A 23,022-nucleotide genomic window follows, 5' to 3' on the forward strand; every position below is an offset into this window, starting at 1 on the left:
AGTCCTTTTCAGTCACTAAGGGAACTCGTTTAGTTAGAGTACTCAGAGGAAATTGCATTGGGCTGTAAACAGTTTATCAGCAAGTTTCTCACATTTGTGAACAGACAGGACATTCTAGGGGCAAGATGCCAGTTCCGCATCTGTTTTTTCTGACCAAGATAATGATCTGAGCCATTGTTCTAGATAAAACAAAGCAGTCCTTCTCTCACCGGCAGATCAGCTATTTAAACCCCCAAGTGTCAGGATGTCGTTTGACCCGAGCAGCCCGAGAGTCATGTCTCCATGATGTGGATGCTACAGTTTCTGCTTTACACTCTGCTATATAATCTTAGCTCTGTCTGCTCCAGTGTGTGTCCTCATAAATGTATGTGTGAGCCAGCAGCGGCATCTGTGCAGTGTTTCAGGATGCAGTCTATTCCCTCGGGGCTTCCAGGAGATGTCAGGAAACTGAACTTAGGACATAACCACATCAAGGAGATAAAGGTACTGATTAATATCTGTCACATCAATATCTGTCACATTAATATCTGTCACATTAATATCTGTCACCTTAATATCTGCCACCTTGTCACAGGCTTCGAACTAGTGGCTTTGTAATGCTGGGAGGAGTTATACTGGTCTACTTGTCCAACAATAACTGGTTTTAAGGAACATAATGGTTTTGTAAAGGCATATAAAATGATCATCCATACTGGTAGACTGGCATTTCTGGCATTGTTTCTGTGAAGAACCTTGAAGGAAGAAAAAAAAGACTAGAATATGTAATAGTTCCCTTATCCATTTACTGAACAGTTCTTTGGGGAAACTCTAAGGATTTGATCCAAATGGAGGTCCAAAAACTGAGTTTTCTCCTGTTCTTGTTGTGTCCATGTTTATCACTGAATGTCTTTGTCATGTCTCATTCTACAGTGGTGTTTATATGAAGCTCATATGAAAGTAGACACTCAGGACTGAAGATGTTTATTTTATTTTATTTTAGCACTAAGATTTAGTGTAAGGTTATCAACAGAGGGAAAAACACAAGTCTCACACTGAAAGCCAACAGGGATCTTGACTCGTTTTAGATCAAAAAATCATTAAATTCTTCAGACTGATTGAAAACGTCTCATAACTCGATTTCAGTGTACTGGTTTAAAAGGACTTTTTTTTTTTTTTAAATATTAGGCTAGGGAATTATCTGGCTTAGCAGGTCTTGAGGAAGTCATCCTGTCATCATGTGGACTGGTGCAGCTGGACGGCAACCCGTTTCGGTCTCAAAAGCATTTAAAATCTTTGGATCTCCAGATGAACACGCTTCGCCACATCCCTCGTGGTCTTCCCTCCAGCCTCGAGATCCTCAACGTGGGTCACAACCAGATCCACACTCTGCAGGAGTCTGCTCTGCACAGCCTGAGGAGACTTCGCGTGCTAAATCTGCAGCATAACCTGATTACCACGGTGCGTGCCAACACACTCTCAGCACTGATAAAGCTGGAGTCTCTCTATCTGGATGGTAATAAAATTGAAAGTTTACAGGGAGTTCTCAGGCTGCCAGCGCTGAATTGGTTTAGTATGGCAAATAATCAGATCGCATCACTTCCATCTGCTTTCTTCTCATCTTTGCAACTTCTAAAGACTTTAGATTTGTCCTCAAACCTTCTGAGCAAAGTTCCTCACAACCTGCCACAAGCCCTGATTCACCTGAAGCTAGACAGAAACCAGATCAGATCGTTAAAAAGTCGTGATCTGGCTCAGCTGCATGACCTCACCACCCTTTCTGCTTGCTACAACAGACTGGTGTCTGTAGACGGCGGGCTTCGTCTGCCTGGTCTCACCGTGTTGGAGTTGGCAGGTAACCAGCTGAGAGTGCTGCCCAGCAGGCTGTCCGCCAAACTTGAGAAGGTGGACTGTGGGCAAAATCAGATCCAACAAGTGACCCATCAGCAGTTGTCTGGCCTCAGGCAGCTGAAACATCTCTTTCTGGAGAACAACACCATCCAACAGTTAGAACCCAATGCTCTGAGGGACTGCGTTCACCTCACCAACCTGGCTCTGGAGCAGAACCTCTTCTCCACCATCCCACATGGGTCAGTTCATTTCACAATCTAGAAAGTGAGAAGAAGCTTCTTCTAAATCAAGTACAGAACATGGTTAAAGTGTTTGTTAAAGTTGAACAGTAATCCTGAAGCTTAGTTTGACTTTCCATCCTCCCATATTAAACAAACAGTATGTCTAAAATATACCTAGATGCATTTAAATCTATTTATTCTTCTTCTTCTTCTTCTTCTTCTTCTTCTTCTTCTTCTTATTATTATTATTATTATTATTATTATAAATTCTTTGTAAGTAGTAAAAGAAAGGAGAAGAAGTATCAGCACTAGCAGTTGGTCAGTTAGTTGGTTAGTGACTGATTTAATTAAACTGTAAATAAATAAATAACTAAATAAATAAATAAATAAATAAATAACACGGATGGTTAGAGGAAGCTTTAGAAGGTTTAATGGTATAAATACTTCAAATGTGATTGATACCTCAATTTGTAAATTGATTAAATTCCTCTGAACAAATTTTACAACCACATTATTTTGTTATTAGGATTAGTTGCTTTTTTGTCTGTTTTTTCCCCTATTGTCCATCCTTGATTCTATGATTTATAATAATAATAATAATAATAATAATAATAATAATAATAATAATAATTCTCCATTTATTTAGAAGAAGTGGTATTAGCAGCAGTTAGTTAGTTAGTTAGTTTGTTAGTTAGTTAGTGGTTTCTGCTTAAATCCATTTAGTCTCATTTCCTTTTCTTCTCTTGAGCCTTGAATTTCAACAAGAATGCTATGCTTAAATCAGTGACTTCAAAGTAAAGGCTTAATAAAATGGCGGCCTAATTAATTAATGAAACGTGTAAACCTGTAAAATATTAATCTTGACCAATACAAAGTGTAATGACAGGATGCTTGGGATGAACAGATTAGAACCGTTCTGGGATGAGCCATCATTATGATTACACCAGCCGCTCTTAGATCTATCTACAGGATCCAGGTGAGATTAAACACCAAAGTAAGAGTGATACTCAGGGATAAATTGCTGCTGGTTAGTCCAAATCTTTACAGAATATATCTAAAATCTTGTTGTTCCTCACTGACCCTTCTGCCGACCTATGTGCTCTTTCTAGGCTCCCCGAATCACTAGTGCGCCTGGATCTGAAAGGTAACCTCATCACCACGATCCAGGAGCGTGCCCTGATGCCCCTCAAGCGCCTTCAAGTGCTGAATCTGCGCAACAACAGACTCTCCTCGCTGCCTGCCATGAGACTCCTGCCCAGACTCAGGATTCTATACCTAGATGGAAACCGGTGGAACTGCACATGTGATCTCCTGAAAGTCAAAAGAGAGCTGCTGGCTCGGGATGTGGATTTGAGCACAGAGTTCTGCGCTGAACCTCTCTATTCATCACTGGACATGTGGCAAGCATACATCATGGCTGAAGAGATGTGTGGGGAGCAGAACAAAGAGGTCTTACCACAGAGCCACACAGTAAAGTCAGACAGTGAGGAATATGATGACTATGACTTTTAATTAGAAAGGGAAACAATTATAAACATTACAAACAATTAGAAACATTTAGAAATTTAGAATAACAATGTCCTGTTTATTTTTTATACAATACTTAGACATTACAGATTTTATTTTATCAGTTTGTATTTAATGCATTTTAATATGTTATGTTTTATTCAGAAATCCGCAATTTTTTTTATTATTATTTATTTAGTAATGCTGTTTTTTACTCAGTTGCCTTCCATTCTTATGGAAAAAATGAAAGGAAAAGGTTCTTGTTGTTCTTTATATCTGTATTAAATACTATGTGACTTTATATTAAATTCTCAGCATTTGGTATTACCAAATTAACATGTTTATTTTTTATAATAAAATGTTTTTTTTTTAATTATTGTAAAACATTATGATATAATTTGATTCTATATTTATTTTAGTATATATTAATATACTATGCTAGAATAAGCACTTTAGTAAATATTTAGGGTGTAATTATTATTATTATTATTTAAGATTTAAAATCGTATTAAACAAAATGTAAATCTAAACATTTTCTTAGAAATATTCAATATGTTATTATTATGATGATGATGATGATGATGATGATTTATTTATTTATTTTACAGTAGTAGCAGAAGCAGTCATGTTAGGTAGTTAGTTAGTTGGCTGGTTAGTTAGTTGGTTAGTTAGTGTGGTTTCTGCTAAAATCCATACAGTCACATCCACAATCTGATCTTTTAACAAACAGGAAGAGTTCCTCCATAGATATCTATATACGTGTATATATCTATGGTGTTCCTCTTGCCTTTCTTTTCTTGTCACGAGCCTTGAATTTCCGGGGGTTGACCAATCAGAGTGCTACACGTAAATCGGCGAGTTCAAAGTGTAAAGGTTTAGCAAAATGGCGGCGTTGAGTTTGAGGTGTTGGCAGTAACTGAATGGCTCGTTACCGGCTTGGTCCGTTAGTGTTTTATTAGTTATGGCGTTACTGTACGATTTGGCCTGGCGTGTGTTACACGTCGTCGTCCAGCTACAGCGCGCGGCCTTGTCGTGGTACCAGGCGCGCGCGTGGAAGCGCACTTGGCTGCTATGGAGACGCGCCGCGGCCGCGGTGCTGCTGCCGTTAGCACTCGGAGCGGCGGCGGGGGGGAAGAGACCGAGCCGCCGGAGTCGGGTGCTGACGGACGGGAAGGCTTTAGACAAGCTGCCGCTGCACGTCGGACTGCTGGTCGCAGAGGAGGAGCTTCAGTACACCGACATCGCTAATGTTGTAGTGTGGTGCATGGCGCTGGGAATCTCTTATGTCAGCGTGTATGATCACCAAGGTAAAGGTTAATAACAATGATAATAATAATAATGATGATGATGAGCGGCCGCGTCCTAAACACATCCGTGTGTAGTGTAATGTAGTGCACAAAAGGTTAATAACAATAATAATGATGAGCGGCCGCGTCCTAAACACATCCGTGTTCACTATGTAGTGCACTAGGTGTTCGGTTTGGGACGCGGCCCATGTCTGAGGCGGTCACCTGCTTTAGTGTCATCACACTTCTTCTTTTGTGTTTTTACTCAATACTGTCATCATTAACACATTCTATAGGCACTGAATTACTACTGAAATACTACTGATTATACAAAATAATTATAACATTAATGTGGCAGAGAGGGAGGGGGCAGTGAGAGAGAGAGACTAACGAAGAGAGGGGGGCGAGAAAGACAGAGGGTGCAGTGAGAGAGATAGACTAACAGAGAGAGATAGATAGATAGATAGATAGATAGATAGATAGATAGAGGGAGAGTGTGAGTGGGTCAGGGAGATAGAGATAGATAGAGGGGGTGCTATTCAGATACATAAAGGGAGAGAGCGACTGCACTGGTCAGAGAGTGTTTTCTTTCCATTCAGCCTTCATCTAAAGTTTTTACAGAATCTAGTGAAGGTTTTATGATACTGTAGGGTTGCAGTGACACAAGCAGAGTGTTTAGTTTGCTCCTGAACACGTGGTCACTCATTTTCACCTTATTTTCTAGTTTCCTTTCACAGATGTCTCCTAGATCTGAATCTGTGTGTGTTCCTGCCATCGAGTCTGGACTCTGACTAGAATTCCTGAATATGAATTATGATATTTTGTAAACCCTAAAGCACGTGGAGGAAAAATCTAGTTGGAATATTTATCAGTAAGCTGCTTTCATCGACCATCGCCAGTAAAATCTGTGTTTGTCTGTGGTCTCAAACGTACGGCACCGTTTTCCGACTCGTCTTCAGCTATAAATGTCTTTACACCAGAAGGTCGTAAATAAATGCAGCTGTAGGAAATGCAGAGCTTTAGTCGCCAAAGTGTCCGAATTGAAATCCGTTCCAAAAAAAACACACCATTGACAATGTCATAAGTCTGGACTCGGTGTTGAAGTTCTACGTGTTCCCATTTTAAATCTTACCCCATATTCGGTTGTCCATTGATTTATTTATTTTTTTAAACACCTCAGGGTTTGACATTGTAGCATTGTGTGATCTGAGAAGCTTTTCTGCTCAGCACCATTGTAAAGAGCACTTAAGTTACTGTAGCTTTCCCCTCAGCTCCAACCAGCCACCTCTCCTCACAGTAATCCTGAGGGATCACACAACAAACATGTCATGGTTGAAGTCACTGAGATAAAGTCACGTTTCTTCCCCCGTTCTGATGTTTGATGTGAACTGAAACGTTTGGACTGTATACGTACGCCTGGGTTTCTGTGCTCTGCCGCAACCTGATTGGTTGATATTGTGCGTGAGCTGTTCGGTTCACTTTCATTTTGTTTTCAAGAATGAAAATTTGCACAAAGCAGCTTTACAGAAATCACTTTACAGTTGCATTTTTTTGAATGTTTCCACATTGTGTGTGTGTAGAGTTGAACAGCAGACTGGATCTCCCTTTAACCAAGATTAAGCAATTAAACAACAAACTTGTGTGTGTCTGTGTGAGAGTTAGTCATAAGCAATGCACTAGCTTCCCCATGCTTTACGTCAGTACTGTGTGAGCTCTAAATCTGACATGGTACTGAGTTACTGATGTTAAAACCTGACGGATCCTAATCCATCTTATCTCCTTTCAGTGCATAAAAAGAAGCCCACTAGCTCATACAGCCTCCATCCTTTTCCAGCTTTACACGTAGGCTTTCACTTTAGTATTACAGAGCTGACCTCCACCTTTCTTCAGGTGTGTTCAGGAGGAACAACTCCAGACTAATGGAGGAGATCGTGAAGCAGCAGAAGGAGCTCCTTGGCTCGGAAAGCTGCAAGTACACGACCGAGTTCCTGAACAATGGCACAGACGCACAGGAACAAGGTGAGTGCCAACGCCCCAAATCACTTCAACTGGTTCCACCTGAAAAGCTTGCCAGGATTCACCTCATGTATCACACCTCTAAAAGCTGTTGTTTTTTACGAACGATCCAAACTGGGCATTTAGCAGAACTGATGAAGGTCCATGCAATACTGTATGTTTCACCTGCTTCTTTCTGCTTGCCAGTCTGTCTGTCTGCCTGTCTCTCATTTATCTAATCTATCACAATATGTCAATAACTGGATGATACAAATGTGTGTCTATGTGAGACACCGTGAGACACTAAGTATGTGTGAGAGCGCTCGAGTGTTCATTTGAACGAGCGAGTGTTTGTGTGAGTGTGTTAACGTTATCTAATTACTAATCATAATAATTTTGTAGGTCTAAACATCTCACTTAGTTCGATATCCTTAAACAGAGGTCACGCTGAACAGAACCTGTTCATGCAGGTCACCACAAACCCCACAAAAATTATAAAGCTCAAACGTTTAAGGCTTTGGGTTATTGATCAGAAGGTTGGGGGTTCAAGTCCCACCATTACCAAAGGCCCGTGTCATGGCTGACACGGGGGTTCAAGTCCCACCATTACCAAAGGCCCGTGTCATGGCTGACCCCGTGTTTGGACCCAAGCTGTGATATGCAACGAATTTCACTGGTTTATAAAATGTGCATGTGAAAAGTCTTCTTCTGTTTCTTCTTCTAATGAGCTCCATATTTTACACATCAGACAAACGTTGCCTAGGTAGCTGTACGTAACTGTTCAGGAATCCCTTCTTTTCCCTCCTAAATCCAATCACACTCAATGTCTTTTAAAAATTCTGTCATTCTTAATGAAACCCAATAGGTTCAGGTCGTCCCATGCGTCACTAATCCCTTTAATTAAAGGAGGGGTCTCCGTTGTTTGAGTCGGGACGACAAACAAAACAAAAACAAAACTAGCGTGTAGCCAATGACAAGAATGGGGTGTCTCTTGTCAATATGGGCGGAGAGAATGTTCAGTGCGCATGTGTGACATTAGCAGAAAGCGGTTTTAACATTGACATGGAGGATAAAAACAAAGAAAGAAAGCAAAGAAAGGCTTACGATAAGGCAAGAAGTAGGACCCGTGTTAATATAGGATCAGCTTTCCAGCGCTGGAGAGAACTGAAGGAGAGGGAAGTTGGCCGCATATTCACAGATTGGAGTTTACTGAGTCAATAACTCCTGAGCTAAACGCTGTTACTACACAAATAACACTTCTTTTCTATCGTAGTAATGTAGAGAGGCAGCTACAACCGCGTTTTGCTAATAACAGCGTTTAGCTCAGGAGTTATTGACTCGGGAATCTCCAATCTGTGAATATGTGGCCAACTTTACTTAAGACACAGAGGTTGCTTTTTTCCTCCTCGATAGGTGAGTAACGTTGGTTTTGCTTTGTTTCACAGAACTAATATATGCCGTCCTTTGCATGATTATGCTTGTGTGTCATTTTTGCTTGTTTGTTTATCTGCAATCGTATTGTTCTTCCCTTCAGCTATGATAAAGACACATTTCTTTCCATTAGTTGCCTGGGTTATGTATGTATGTGTGGGCGGAGCTATCAGTACAGGGGTGGGACCCATTTGGGTTAGGGGCGTGTTTGTTTTGGTGATTTCAAATATCCACATTGGCTTTCAACAACGGAGACCCCACCTTTAAATCTGTTATTACTAAAATATGGCCTGTGTGTGCGCAGTGTCATGGTGCCAGTCGGTGGTAAAGATCTTGTCTCCTGATGACGGGAAGCTCAGTATCGTGCGAGCGGCGCAGCAGCTGTGTAAGGCCGTGGAGCAGAAAGAGAGCACACCCAAAGACATCAGCGTCACCGCACTGGACACTTTACTGCGAGGTGAGAGCTCACGATACACCACCATTCACTCGGTACACTGCAGTGTGTGTCCACTGAAATACACACACACACACAACCATGTCATCAGAAGAGCTCAAAGATCAGAGCTGAAGCCTAACAATGTTGTTTAATGTAACAGTGATTTTGTCTAAATCAGCTCTCTAGCTGTAAGTATGGAGCACTGGCAGTGACCCTGATCCTCATCAGTCACCATAAACAACTATTTAAGTTTATATGCCCTATAAATGTATTAGCTTAAACACACATGGCAGGCCTGCTGCTTCAAGCAGAATTGTTGGAAAGGTAGTGATTTTTTATTTATTTATTTATTTTAAACAAACCATTAAACCTCATTACACTCAAACACCTTTTCTCTCATTTCAAGTAAGAGAAAATAAGCATTGATGTGTTTTTTGTTTTTTTGTTTTTTTTTCTTTTTTTTCTTTTTTTTCTTGAGTGCACTGGAAGGATTTAGCCAGTGAGAGCGAGAGACACACACGTCCCTGTGCACTCTTTGGTAACGGACAATCTGTAATCAGCTGCTCATAGGACAGAGTTCCTCCCCCTGCTCTTAACTCTCACAATACCATATATGTCTTGTTATTTATTTATTTATTTATTCATTCTACAGAGTCAAACACCCTCCCAGACCCCGAGCTGGTGCTGAAGTTCGGCCCTGTGGAGAGCACACTTGGCTTCCTGCCGTGGCACATCAGACTAACAGAGTTCATGTGAGTATCAGAGAACAAACGGGTTTAAATCTTCTAACCATTTATAATAAAGCAGTTGTTATAATGTGTAGGTGGAGTGACTTCAGATTTAAAATACAACATGAAATGTGATTTTTATTTACACATCAGCACGCGAATAAGAAAACTGTTAAAAATAAGATCCTAATGAAATGATTGACCGAACACTTATGGCTGCAGGAACCTTAACGTTCTCAGCATTTCCCTGAATGTCCACTTGATGGCGATGTATCACCTTTCATTGTTTATTCACTTCCTGCAGCTCCATGTCCATGTCTCTGTACCTAATAGTGCCTGAGGCTGGATTTCCAAAAATATATAAAAGAACTAACTGGATATTCTGTCTTCCAGTTATTAGAGACTTGGGACAAATTGTCTCCTTGTCTGCATGAGTGAAACCTGCCTAAAGGAGATCACATTTTATGTATTTTTTTTTTTTTTAGGATACACTCAATGATATAAAAAATATCCCCAGATAATCAAATATAGAAAGTGTACAATGCAATTTGGAGAAATAGTTGTTGTTTTTTTTTTTAGTGGTGTGTGTGTGTGTGTGTATGTATGTATGTATATATAAAAAACACAGGACTCTAAACACAGGACTCTCTGCTATAAATAGTGCTCCACTGACATGAGTTTATTTATTTATTTATTTATTTATTTATTTATTTATTTTTTAATGGCTGAAGCTGATATCTAGAAAGAACAAATTTAAATGCGGTGTGTAGAAAATTGGTGGAACTAAATGGACATTTTTTTATGCATAATACTTAATCCAGAAGAACTCGATTTACTGACCTTATGTAAGAAATTTATACTAATAAAATAATGTTAAGGTAAAAGTCAGGTTGAAACACGTCTGATAGACGCTCGCTTCAAGTCCCTGTGACTGGGTTTTAGCAACGATAAGGAAGATTGTGCTGTATGGTGTCAAAACATGGACGTGCAAATTTATCGGCAGATGCGGAAAATTTAAAAGTTCATTTACTGATAAAAATATCCCCTCGGCCAGCTGCCCCAGCAGGTTCCCCCATAATAGTTGCCTGGGTTATGTATGTATGTGTGGGGCGGAGCTATAAAAACAGGGGTGACACCCATTTGGGTTAGGGGTGTGTTTGTTTTGCAAATGTCAACATTGGCTTTCAAACATCGTGCACCCCACCTTTAAATATCAGCCGATATATCGGTCTTGGTGATATATCGGTCAACATCTAGCTGTAACCGGGGCTATGACTTCTCTTTCCCTCAAGGAAAAAATCCACAGGTTAAATTTTTGCCATCTGTCTTATTTTTTTTTCCTGTGTGGCTTAAAGTGGCATGTATGAAGAAGTGACACTTGAGACACCATGTAGTGTTAACATTTATTGAGGATTGTTTAAGCCCACGTCATTAACACGTCCACAACACGTCATCATGCAGGGATTTAGAAGATAAAGGTGTAATAAAGGAGAAGTAAATGGATTAATAACCAGGAAGGGTTGTCTGTGTGTCTGTGTGTCTGTGTGTGTGTGTGTGTGTGTTGTGACAATGACTGTTGGTGAGCTGAACCCACTGTGTGTGGAGGGGGGGGTATAGTTTCATGACTAAGGACAAAACCCAGCTGTTCTAATTACTAATAGATGTGTGTCTCGTCTTCCGTGCAGCTCTTTGCCTTCCCACAAAGACGTCTCTTACGACGACTTCCTCTGCGCTCTTCGGCGTTACGCTTCCTGTGAGCAGCGGCTGGGGAAGTGAGCAAGTCCTCTAAAAAAAAAACCCTGAACTGAAGGAAGCCACAAGAGAGAACATCGTCTCTCTCTATCTCTCTCTCTATGTTTACAAAACACGCAGCTGAGCATCAGCATCCCGACGCCGCATCAGCATCTCAACACACACGGTCCGGTTCTGACTCCGTACACCGTGTGTGTGTATGTGTGTGTGTGTGTGTGTGTGTGCAAGGAGCAGACCTTCCTTTCATCTGTGAGCAGTCCCAGAGGCGGTTAGCAATGTGGTGTAATTTTCAGCGTCATACTTCGTCCCATTTTGTCCGTGTGTGTGTGTGTGTAAGCGCTGTAGCGTGGGACGCTGAGTCAGCCAGCACTCTGCACTGACGACCTGGAACCTAACGACGGGGAAAACCGGTCATCCATCACAACATCTTAGCTGCACATGTCACAAGGAAACTCATTATTGACTGAAATAAGTATACTGCAGCCGGAACGAATCGTGAAACAATGAGAACACGAACCAGAGGGAGCGTGTGACATGTTTTAATTGTGAACGCGTGTGTGTGTTTGCTAAGGCTACTGATTGTACAAAAAATCCCTTGGATTGAAATTTTTAATGGATCGCAAAATTGCTTATGATCATATATTGTTTTTTTTTAGTAGTTTTCCAGTCAGTCATATTTTTTCACTCGTGTTCCGTCCAACACTTTACTTCTTGAATAAGAAATAATTTTCTCCTTAATAAATTAAGTACATGCCTATTAGGTGTGGGTGATGTGGCAAAAATCTACCTATCAAAAAATCAAATCCAGCAAATAGAATATTTGCTCAAAAATGAACATTTAAATGTGTTCCGAGTCGAAACGGTTATATAAATGACATTAACACTAGAGTCAGTGGTTTTTTTGACAGCAGTTGCGATATCCACAGCACTGTGTGTACACAGTATTACAATCATCGTACGACGTTGCCAGATCTCACGCTCCTAATCTGCAAACCTGAGAGACAAATCTGTGGACTCTTAATGTGACCGTTGATCTGCTATGTTACGTGGAATGAGACACCGCATGGAGATTTACACCGTAATGCTAACCACAGACACTCACAGAATCTCGCCATGTGTCGGATATCCGTGTATTTATTAGTCATGACTCATCATATAAGAGGGTTGATGTAATAGTGTCCAGTGTGAATGCTTAATAAATGTTACTGAAAACCTTAAAACTCAAATTCTTTGTTATATTAGAGAAAGCTACATAAAATGATGGAGTATTTTTGTTTAGAAGAATATAAGAGACAGAAACTTTTATAAATAGATTTATTCACAAAGTATGTATTTTTAAAAAAATACATAATTAAATGTATTAATTTAACATATATATTAATTCTAAAAATGTAATTTGTTCAATTAGAATTAAATCAATAATCTGCAGACAAAAGAAAATTTCAAGCTTAAAAATAAAAATATGTCTAGAAAAAAGATTAATAATGTTAGATTTGGTTAATCATAATTTTATTATAGGAAATAGAAATATGTTGACTTATATACAATGTTTAGGTAACTTTTAATTCATTTAAGATTGAATTAATTTTATATGAAGATTTACATTTTTTGCAGTTTAAGAACATTTTATGACCTGAAAACGGTTTGTTCCTCATATTAAACCTCCCTACACACTCCTCAGGAACAAAATTTGTAAATCTTTTGCAGTTACCTGACCTGAAAATGTGACACGGTGAATTGAGAACAAACCGGTTTCTTCCTCCTACTGCACTGTGTGTGAACACTCCTCATATGTCTAGAAATAAGCTCGACAATCTTAGGTTTCGTTTATTTTTTTTTTCATGTTTACAATATTTTCCCTTACTAAGAAGTCACTTTTCTTCGTTAAAGAATGTTCTCTTGACCTGGAAACTGGCGTGAATGTATCTGAAATAAAATCAAATTTTTATTTGAATTATTACTCATGTGAACGCTACTCATGAACAGCGGATGTTTCCAAAATCTTCAGAGATTCACGCAGCGATTTTTTTATACAATAGACATCACCCCAAAGCAGCTTTACAGATGTACATTTAGTGCCATAATGAACAAATCAGATGTGAAAAATTAGAATTCAGGAAAAGATGGTGTGGTTTGAATACTCGATTCTGATTGGTCAGGAAGTGTTCATTCATTTTGTATAACAGCAGCTTTGATAAAAGTGCGGCTACAAATCACAGATTTCTAATCAACGTCTGTTTCTGTAGGAATGACAGAGATTTTAAATGAACCGATTTAAAAAAATAAGTATAATATTATACGAGTATTACAGATCGTGAAACAACTTTTTTTTTAAACTGCTTTGTTCACATTAAATTTGTAAGGCACACATTCATCTTAACTGCATTGTGTTCTGGATCTATCGCTTTTCAGTGCCAACCAAGACAAAGTGTCCGTGGAAATCTTCTTTAAATTGCAAAGCACAGGATTCCTCTCTTAAAGTCCGACCAATGGAGACACCTACAGTATCTTCACTTACACACACTCACTCACTCATACACACTCACTCACTTACACAGACTCACACTCACTCATACACACTCACTCACTTACACAGACTCACACACACTCACATACACTCACTCACTTACACACACTCACTTACACTCTCACACACATTCACTTAGACACACACTCTCACACACTCACTCACTCACACTCACTCACTTACACAGACTCACACACACACTCACTTACACAGACTCTCACACACACTCACACACTCACTCACTCACACACACTCACTCACATACACATACTCACTTTCACACACACACACACACACACACACACTCACTTACACTCTCTCACACTCACTCACTCACACAAACACTCACTCACTTACACACACTCTCTCCCACACACACTCACACACACTCACACACTCACATACACACACTCACTTTCACACACACACACACACTCACTTACACTCTCACACACTCTCACACACTCACTCACACTCACTCACAAACACTCACACTCACTCACTTACACACACTCTCTCACACACACACTCACGCACACACTCACTCACTTACACACACTCACACACACTCACACACAGACACACACTCACACACATTCACTCACTCTCACTCAATTACACACACAACTCGCACACTCTCTCACACACACACTCACTTACTTACACAGAGAGAGGGGGTGGGGGAGAGCAAAAACAGAAACAAATATGTCCTAAGCAGTAACAGGCAGAAAGTGAACAAAACCTAAACATAGTCAGATTTATTTTTTACAGGGTTACAATAAACCGAGCCACATGTTTGTCTTCTCATTCGAAAAGTTTTCATTTCAAGATTCTCATATTTAACACTAATTTCCAGAAAGAAGATCGTATCAGGTAATAAAATTAGAAAGTGTAGGTCGTATGTTGTGAAATATTACACCAATTTGCTCTTATTCCCTTTCCGTACGCTGTTCTCTGTGTGTTTGTACACTGCTCAGCACAGGAGATATAATCAATACCCAGACACTTTACACTGATTACGCTCTTGTACTTGTCAGGGCTAGGCTTTGTTCAGCACACTTTGTGTTATAAACAATCACTTCTTGAGTTCCAGGAAATTTTATTTGTATGTGTGTGTGTACAAAACATTGTGCAAAGGTATAGGGTATTGAAATGTGTGCAAAAGAACATTTTTTGTGTCTGTGTGTGTTCCTTCAGTAAGAGTTCAGTTCTGGGTGTTGAGAATCCTGAAGTCTTCATGGGAAAAAAACTGTTGCACAGTCTGGTTGTGATCGCCCGAATTCTACGGTACCTTTTTCCAGATGGCAGAAGGGTGAAAAGTGTGTGTGAGGGGTGTGTGGGGACATCCAGCCAAACTGCCACCGCTGGGCCCCTGAACAAGGCCCTTAACTGTCAATTGCTCAGTTATATAAAATGAGATAAAAATGTAAGTCGCTCTGGATAAGGGGGTCTGTAAATTCTGTAAATGTAAAGATAATAATCAGACCCAGCAAACACATTTCCACTCTTATTCTACCTTAAATAGTTAAATAAAATAACAAATTAAATTAAATAGCAAATAATTGTGAACCATTAGATAGACATTCTGACTTTTATGCCCATCTCAGCTCTCTCGGATTTAATGTTTGGTTTCTTCTTCTTCTATAATGTTGTCCTTAGGTCATTTTTAAAAACCAGTTAATCATTTAATGATCTTTGATTTTCCTCAGGGGGCCACAGTGGCTTAGTGGTTAGCACATTCGCCTCACACCTCCAGGGTCGGGGTTCGATTCCCGCCTCCACCTTGCGTGTGTGGCGTTTGCATGTTCTCACCGTGCCTTGGGGGTTTCCTCCGGGTACTCCGGTTTCCTCCCCCGGTCCAAAGACATGCATGGTAGGTTGATTTTTCATCTCTGGAAAACTGTCCCTAGTGTGTGAATGAGTGTGTGTGTGTGCCCTGCGATGGGTTGGCACTCCGTCCAGGGTGTATCCTGCCTTGATGCCCGATGACGCCTGAGATAGGCACAGGCTCCCCGTGACCCGAGGTAGTTCGGATAAGCAGTAGAAGATGAATGAATGAATGAATGAATGGTGTGTGTGTGTATGTGTGTTAGAGTGTGAGAGCATCTTGCTGCTTGAGCTGCTGAGGACATTGATCGTCTCTCTGCTTTCCTCTGAACATTTCTCCTGCTGTCAGATTTTTTTCCTCTCCTCTGGCTGAACCTGTGCAGAACCTGAGCCGAGGCCCAAAGGAGCCGTCACTGTTTAGAAAGAGCTCGCAGCTGCTTTGGGGACCTCAGTCAAAAGAATGATTTTCATTGCTCTCGGACTTGTGGCTTTTTTTACCCACTGGAGCCTTAATTCATTACATGCTAACAGGAGATTATTTAATCAAAGCCAGATTTGATTACTTAACAGCCAGCAGCTCGGTAATGCAGACTTGCTGTGATTTCAGGACAGATTTATTTGAATGAAGTTAAAGCCTCGACTCATAAAGACAAACGTGCACAAATTTACTCATTTATACTGTTAAACCAGTACAACGTCTCACTCCTGCTATCCATGAAACTTCTTTATACAGAACCAATCCAGTGCTAATTCATACCTTTATTCTTTATAATATAAAAAAACATTTTCCTATTTTCATTTACATTCAGTTGGATAAATGCTTATACTTGTTTTAAAGATGAACTTTAAACAGCCAGTGACTTTGCAGTAATGTGGGCCGTCTGTTTACTACTAAAGTGGATATTTTGAATATTTTTTGAAACTATTTAACTGCACTTTCCTTTTTTTCACTGCAGGTCAAAGAAAGTTTCTGAGTACTTATAAAGTTATAATAGAGTTATCAGAAAGATAGATTTCACAGAACTTAAATAGAAAAGACTGAAAAGCTTAACTGTATTCTGATGGATGGATGGTTGGGTGGATGGATGAATGGATGGATGGGTGGATGAATGAATGGATGTGTGGATGGTTGGTTGTATGGGTGGATGGAAGGATGGATGGGTGTGTGGATGGATGGATGGTTGGTTGGTTAGATGGGTGGATGAATGAATGGAAGGATGGATGGGTGTGTGGGTGGATGGATAGTTGGTTGGATCGGTGGATGGATGGATGGATGTATGGATGGTTGGTTGGATGAATGAATGGGTGTGTGGATGGATGGATGGTTGAGTGGATGAATGGATGAATAGATGTGTGTGTAGATGTATTATTGGCTGTATGGATGAATGAATGGGTGAGTGGACAGGTGGATGTATGGCTGGGTGTGTGGATGGATGGATGGATGGATGAATGGATGGGGTGTGGATAGATGGTTGGATGGGTGGATGAATGAATGAATGAATGAATGAATGAATGAATGAATGAATGAATGAATGGGTGTGTGGATGAATGAATGAATGGATGGATGGGTATGTGGATGGATGGATGTATGGATGGGTGTGTAGATGGATAGTTGGATGGGTGGATGAATGGATGGGTGTGTGGATGGATGGATGCTGCAGGTATTGTGTGAGATAAAGCTCTTAGATTTGTTTTCAGTTCCAGTAACCAGATGCAGTCTGTCTGTAGCAGAGTGTTCAGTTTTTGGTCTCTGATTTTAGTCTGTGAATAAAATAAATCCCCATTTATTCAGAGCTGGGCAGAAAATCCTGACTCTGGCACAGTGGCTGTGCTCCTCTAATCAGTGCCGAGTCCTCAGTGATGGAGCAAGGGGTGTATTGTAAACCCATTTATACTTCAGCAGTTAACTACAGTAGGTAAGTGTGTGTGTGTGTGTGTGTGTGTGTGTGTGTGTGTGTGTGTGTATATATATATATATATATATGTGTACAACTAGATAGAGTCTTCTTCCATCCTCTAAACTGTGAAATTATGGAATTAATTCTGATGCCATCATAAACACTGAGAGTCAAAAAAATTGCTTTTCTACTTAAATCTTTGGCCTTCATCAATCCCCTCCCAGTACAATTGTTACAGGACGGATCAAACCCACCATCATTCACCTCCACTGTCTGTCACTGTGTACATGCAAACACAGCCTTTTTACATATTTACAGAATGTATACATTCTTTTTTATAGGAAAACATCATCGTATCATTATCCTTCACACACACTAAGACACACACACACACACACACACACACACACATTATTTTCTTCTGATTTGTCTTGGAGCCATAACTATTGTACAATGAACTACTGTAACACTTTCTGACCAATCAGAACTGAGAGTTCAAGAGCAATTTACTGTAAACCTTTTCTAGAAATTCAGATTCCTAAATGATAAAATAGCAAGAGATCTCTGAAATTATGAATCCGTGCACTGTTTGGAACGTTTAAGCAGAATGTTCGAGAGTGTTCCTGCAATCACTACCGAGTCCACGCTCAGCAATCAGAAGCTTCTGGAAGAGAAACCTGAGAGGAAGAGTGGAGGGAAAGCGAGAAAAACACATTTCAGTCGCTGAGCTAATTGGAAAATTCATATCATTTCTTATGAGACTTCAAGGTAAGAGGGAAATTGAAACCGTTCATCACATCAGTGCAGCACGAAGCCTACAGAGAAAAAGTTTGTGCACCCTCATCAGCCTCAACACTTATCCTTCCTCCTTCCTAACACTGACACTATGTAAAGAGGAAGCCTAACTAGAGGCGTTACTAGAGTTAGAAGGGATGATGGGCTTAGACCTCTGAGACTATGACTCACCAACTCTTCCAATGAATGAATGAATGAATGAATGAACGACGACTGTCTAATGGCTGTATACTAACAACATTGCCACCTGCCACATGTGTGTACTGGTAAGACTTATACTGTAATTTGTGGTGTAAAATGTTTTCACGCTCCAATATACCAGGGGCTTTTAGTAGTTCATGATGGGCTTGATCCCCCCTGAAGCCCCACCCTCACTACACCACTGAGACACTAAATATACACAGTGTATCTCATGATTTATCGACTAACTCGACTGAACGCTTATTGAGCCGTTGGAGTCAAGACAGGCTCCCATTAACACGCTCATAAATAAACGTGAGGTCTCGCTCGGTTCTGTTCAATTGATTTTCGAGTCTATTTATAGTACACGCTCCATGAGGTCTCAGCAGAGCACCTAAGCTTCACTCACACCACCTCTTGGTTCAGGAGATTAATGACACCCTGATGCATCGTTACCTCTCACAACGCCTGGTGTATGGCAAATAATACTGATACTGGATATTGCCTTATAATACCGTTTCATTTCATTATCAAACCCATGTGCATGTTTATGCATTCACACATACTTGCCATTTTTTAAATTACATGAATTAAATAAAAAATTCTAGTGCAATTCCATGATAAGAAATTTTATATTGAAGGGTTAAAGATTATTTTTGAAGCCATTTTTAAAGTTTTTTAAATAAATAAACTATATAAAATGTAAAACAAAAAAATTTATTTTATTTGTTAATTATTTAAATTATACATTTTATAATTATACATTTACTTATTGAATGCATAATCTACAAAAACAAAGTTCAAAGCATCTCAGACAATAATCTCTATCTCTTTTACAAGGATTCTTTACTGACATTAAGATAAAAGTTTCTTTATTTAATTGAATAATTTTTTTTATTTAATTGAACTTCGTTCTATTATTTTAATGTCATTATATTTGATATTTGTACATTGAATTACCATACACAAAATTCATGCTAATGGCATGTAGACATTAAAAACTTTTTTTTATTTAAAATAAATGTTATTAAAAAATTATTTAAAATGAATACAGAAAAAATGTGGTTTAAAGGATCTGGATTCTTCAACATATATATAAGAATCAAATTAATTAAGAACAAACTAGAAGATGCATTCACCCACGTTCTTGCTTTCCATCAATACTTTCAGATTAAATGAAAACGTTTGAATGCATGTGCAGCTGCTCACTTTCTTTCTATCATGAGATTACGCTGCGAGATGAGAACTTGTCAGCTGAGAACGTGCTAGAACTTGCATTCACACACGTTCATCCACTTGAGATTGATGCATTGACATGATCTCATCCAGATGAGGACAGAAGAGCTGCTGCAGGACAGAGATCAATACACAAGAGATTAATCACATGTGGGGGAGATGTTGGGATACCCACGCACACACACACACACACACACACACACACACACACACACACACACACACACACACACACACACATACACAAGCACTGATTTGTTTGTATCATATCATTCTACAGCTTTATTACACTTTTAAGGAGTTCAAAAACCACATAATACACAAGTCACTCACATTTCCAAATGAGTCATTGAATCTTTTATAGTATCTATAGTATATATTAATCCTTTTTTTTTTTTTTTACCAGTGAATCATAAATGGATTTATGGAAAATGTTTATTCAGTATAAACAAAATTATCGTCGCAAATATGATCTAAAATGAGTCAGCACTCTGTCATTCAGTATGAGACATGTTTTCTTCCCTCTGTTTTAGTGTTTGAAGATAAACACCTTCAGATTTTAGATGATTATGAAGAAAAAACACTTCATCTCAAAGATCAGAAATGGGTTTGATATCAATTTCTATTTACAACCCAAATGTGTGTGGGTGTAAGTCAGTGTGAAGCTTTACTCATGTTCATGTTTCCTATTCAGAGCACTGGCACTGTATGGGTGCAAAACGCTGATGCACGAGTGTTTCCATGGCAGCGGAGAGGCGGCAGGAATCTCAGCTTCTGTGGAAACGACCTTTGTAACCTATGTGTGACCTTCAATTACAGCTTCAGCCAGAAAACACTGCAACACACACACACACACCCATACACACATACACACACACACACATACACATACACACACACCACACACACACACATACACATACACACCTGTTTTTATTACTGATGCAACAATGACATTGAACAAAAACCTTATCCTTAATAAAAATCTATATCTCCATGCACACACGCCACCTTTCATTTTACTGTTCAATCCTACAGCTGTGTTCAGTTTTTCCTCAAATATATTTATTATTATTATTATTATTATTGTTATTATTATATACTGGTATTATAAATATAATTGTTTTAAACATCTATAGTTTTAAAGATCTATCTATCTATCTATCTATCTATCTATCTATCTATCTATCTATCTATCTATCTATCTATCTATCTATCTATCTATCTATCTGATATTTAGATATTCAGATGGATAAACAAACTGATTCTTACTATTTTCAGTGACAAACCTTGTCACTGGAAACCTAATGTGACCGTAGCCATCTAGCTACAGTATATATTATGAAATACCTGTTTATTTATTTGTTTTTTTTTTTTTTAGCTATTTATGTTTAGCTCCTTTTAAAACGATGGAGACGTCCGTGTGACGGAGAGACAGGATGCTGTTCCTCTTGGCATTGCGTCTCATTTACATCACTGTGTTGCAACAACGACAGACAGAAACGCAATCAGGAGATGGAGATGAGGAGAAGAGAGGAGAGGAGAGGAGAATAAAAGAAAAGAAAAGAAAAGAAAAGAAAAGAGAAGAGAAGAGAAGAGAAGAGAGGAGAAAGCATAATTTTGCATTAATACACACTCATTATTCCTTCTTTTCTATCCCATTTAACACTTAATCATCAAGATCCAATTATAGATTTATTAATAAAACATGATAAAGATGTTTTCAACTGAAAATGAAATAATATTCATAACTCACAGCAGGAGTCAATACAGGAGTCAATACAGGAGTCAACACAGGAGTCAACATTGTGTACGATTCACCTCTGACCTACTGTAACATGGTGAGTGTTAATTCATAAACAAACAGTGAGTTCGTGTTTCAATCCAACACTTGGGATCTTATTCATTTATTTAAACTTAACACCAAACTATAAATGGATTAATATCATACAATTACGAACTGAATGAACCTCAAACAGAAACCGCATATGAAAGTACCACAGCTGCAGCAGCCTCATTAACAGGAGGGTGTTCAGGACACACGAGATCAAATATTGACATTTTGTCGATGTTAACCTTGACTTGTTTGTCTCAACTCTAACTCTCTCGGGGCACAAATGAATTGCGTGTCAGCTGACAGAAAGTGAATCAGTACTTTATTTTACCCTCAAATATCATCATCAGTTAAGATTCTTGGTTGAATTATGTGTGTAATTCTACAGAAGTGAAGATGGAAGATGGGGTGATGTTAAACTTCAGGAACAGTGACATGACCTGAGATTGAAAGACTTAAAGATGCTGTTAAAATGTGTTAATAGCACATTAAAAGCATTAGAGTGCATTTCCTGTTCAGTCTTGATCACTTACTGCACATATTAAAAGGTATTTATAAGACACAGTGAATGAAGTTACAGAAGCAAGTAAATTAAATAAAATTAAATAAAATTAAATAAACAAACAAATCCATAAATGTAAATCTCTCTCTCTCTCTCTCTCTCTCTCTCTCTCTCTCTCTCTCTCTCTCTCTCTCTCTCTCTCTCTCTCTCTCTGTGTATGTGTTTGTGTAAAATAAAAAAATCATAAATTATTCACTAATTGCAAAAATTCAGCAATTTAAAACATATTTTACTCACTCACTAACTTTCACTCACTCACTAACATTCACTCACTCACTGACTATTTTTTTCTTTCTATCTCTATCTAGTATTTATTTTATCCCCTCTCTAAAATCATAAAATTAAACAATTAAATTTAAAAAATATTTCACTCACTCATGCACTCATATTCTCTCTCTCTCTCTCTCTCTCTCTCTCTCTCTCTCTCTCTCTCTCTCTCTTTCTTTCTCTCTCAAATCATATAAGATATACCTTTATTTGTCCTACAATGGGGAAATTTCTCTGTTACATTAGCAAAAATATATAAAAAGAATAAAGAATAAAGACATACTATAATATACAGTATATACAAAAACAAAAATGTATAAAAAGAGTAGTGGTTACACTGAAGACATATTGCACATAGGTAATATTGCACATTTTTTAAATTTTATGTTATTGCACAATACTTTGTTATTGCTTATTATTGCAGTTAAACAGTAATAACAGTGTGTAGTTATGGTGACCTGTTCACTGGGAGCAGCTTTGATTGTACAGTCTAATAGCAGCAGGGAGAAAAGACAGAATATAATTCCAAATCCTACAATTTATACCATATTTCACTCACTCACTCACTCATTCTCATTCATTCAGTCACTTACACACTCACTCACTCACTCATTCATTCATTAACTCACTCCTTCACTCACTCACTCACATTCATTCACTCACTCACTCACTCACTCACTCACTCACTCATTTACATTCATTCACTCACTCTCT

General features: G+C 38.8%; 2 protein-coding genes across 2 annotated transcripts; both read left to right on the forward strand.

Annotated features, from left to right (window-relative positions):
• Nucleotides 1–282: 282 nt before the first annotated feature.
• On the forward strand, nucleotides 283–3,560 carry LOC132842284 (nephrocan-like). Its single transcript, XM_060864961.1, has 3 exons — nucleotides 283–483; nucleotides 1,165–2,066; nucleotides 3,158–3,560. The coding sequence occupies exons 1-3, from the start codon at nucleotides 283–285 to the stop codon at nucleotides 3,558–3,560; spliced, it is 1,506 nt and encodes a 501-aa protein (XP_060720944.1).
• Nucleotides 3,561–4,395: 835 nt separating this feature from the next.
• Nucleotides 4,396–12,402, forward strand: nus1 (NUS1 dehydrodolichyl diphosphate synthase subunit). The gene is made up of 5 exons (XM_060866186.1): nucleotides 4,396–4,861; nucleotides 6,731–6,859; nucleotides 8,571–8,723; nucleotides 9,355–9,454; nucleotides 11,116–12,402. Exons 1-5 carry the CDS (start codon nucleotides 4,516–4,518, stop codon nucleotides 11,204–11,206), a joined length of 819 nt encoding a protein of 272 aa, XP_060722169.1. The 5' UTR covers nucleotides 4,396–4,515; the 3' UTR covers nucleotides 11,207–12,402.
• The last annotated feature ends 10,620 nt before the right edge of the window (nucleotides 12,403–23,022 follow it).

The sequence above is a fragment of the Tachysurus vachellii genome, chromosome 3 (assembly GCF_030014155.1).
Source record: "Tachysurus vachellii isolate PV-2020 chromosome 3, HZAU_Pvac_v1, whole genome shotgun sequence".
NCBI lineage: Eukaryota > Metazoa > Chordata > Actinopteri > Siluriformes > Bagridae > Tachysurus > Tachysurus vachellii.

Excerpts from the sequence above, each read along its gene's own strand:
- LOC132842284 (XM_060864961.1), top strand. The coding sequence starts at position 283 with ATGATGTGGATGCTACAGTTTCTGCTTTACACTCTGCTATATAATCTT. Across the intron at positions 484-1,164 it reads ACCACATCAAGGAGATAAAG|GCTAGGGAATTATCTGGCTT; the intron begins GTACTGATTAAT and ends TTTAAATATTAG. Across the intron at positions 2,067-3,157 it reads TTCTCCACCATCCCACATGG|GCTCCCCGAATCACTAGTGC; the intron begins GTCAGTTCATTT and ends TGCTCTTTCTAG.
- nus1 (XM_060866186.1), top strand. The coding sequence starts at position 4,516 with ATGGCGTTACTGTACGATTTGGCCTGGCGTGTGTTACACGTCGTCGTC. Across the intron at positions 6,860-8,570 it reads CACAGACGCACAGGAACAAG|TGTCATGGTGCCAGTCGGTG; the intron begins GTGAGTGCCAAC and ends GTGTGTGCGCAG. Across the intron at positions 9,455-11,115 it reads ATCAGACTAACAGAGTTCAT|CTCTTTGCCTTCCCACAAAG; the intron begins GTGAGTATCAGA and ends TCTTCCGTGCAG.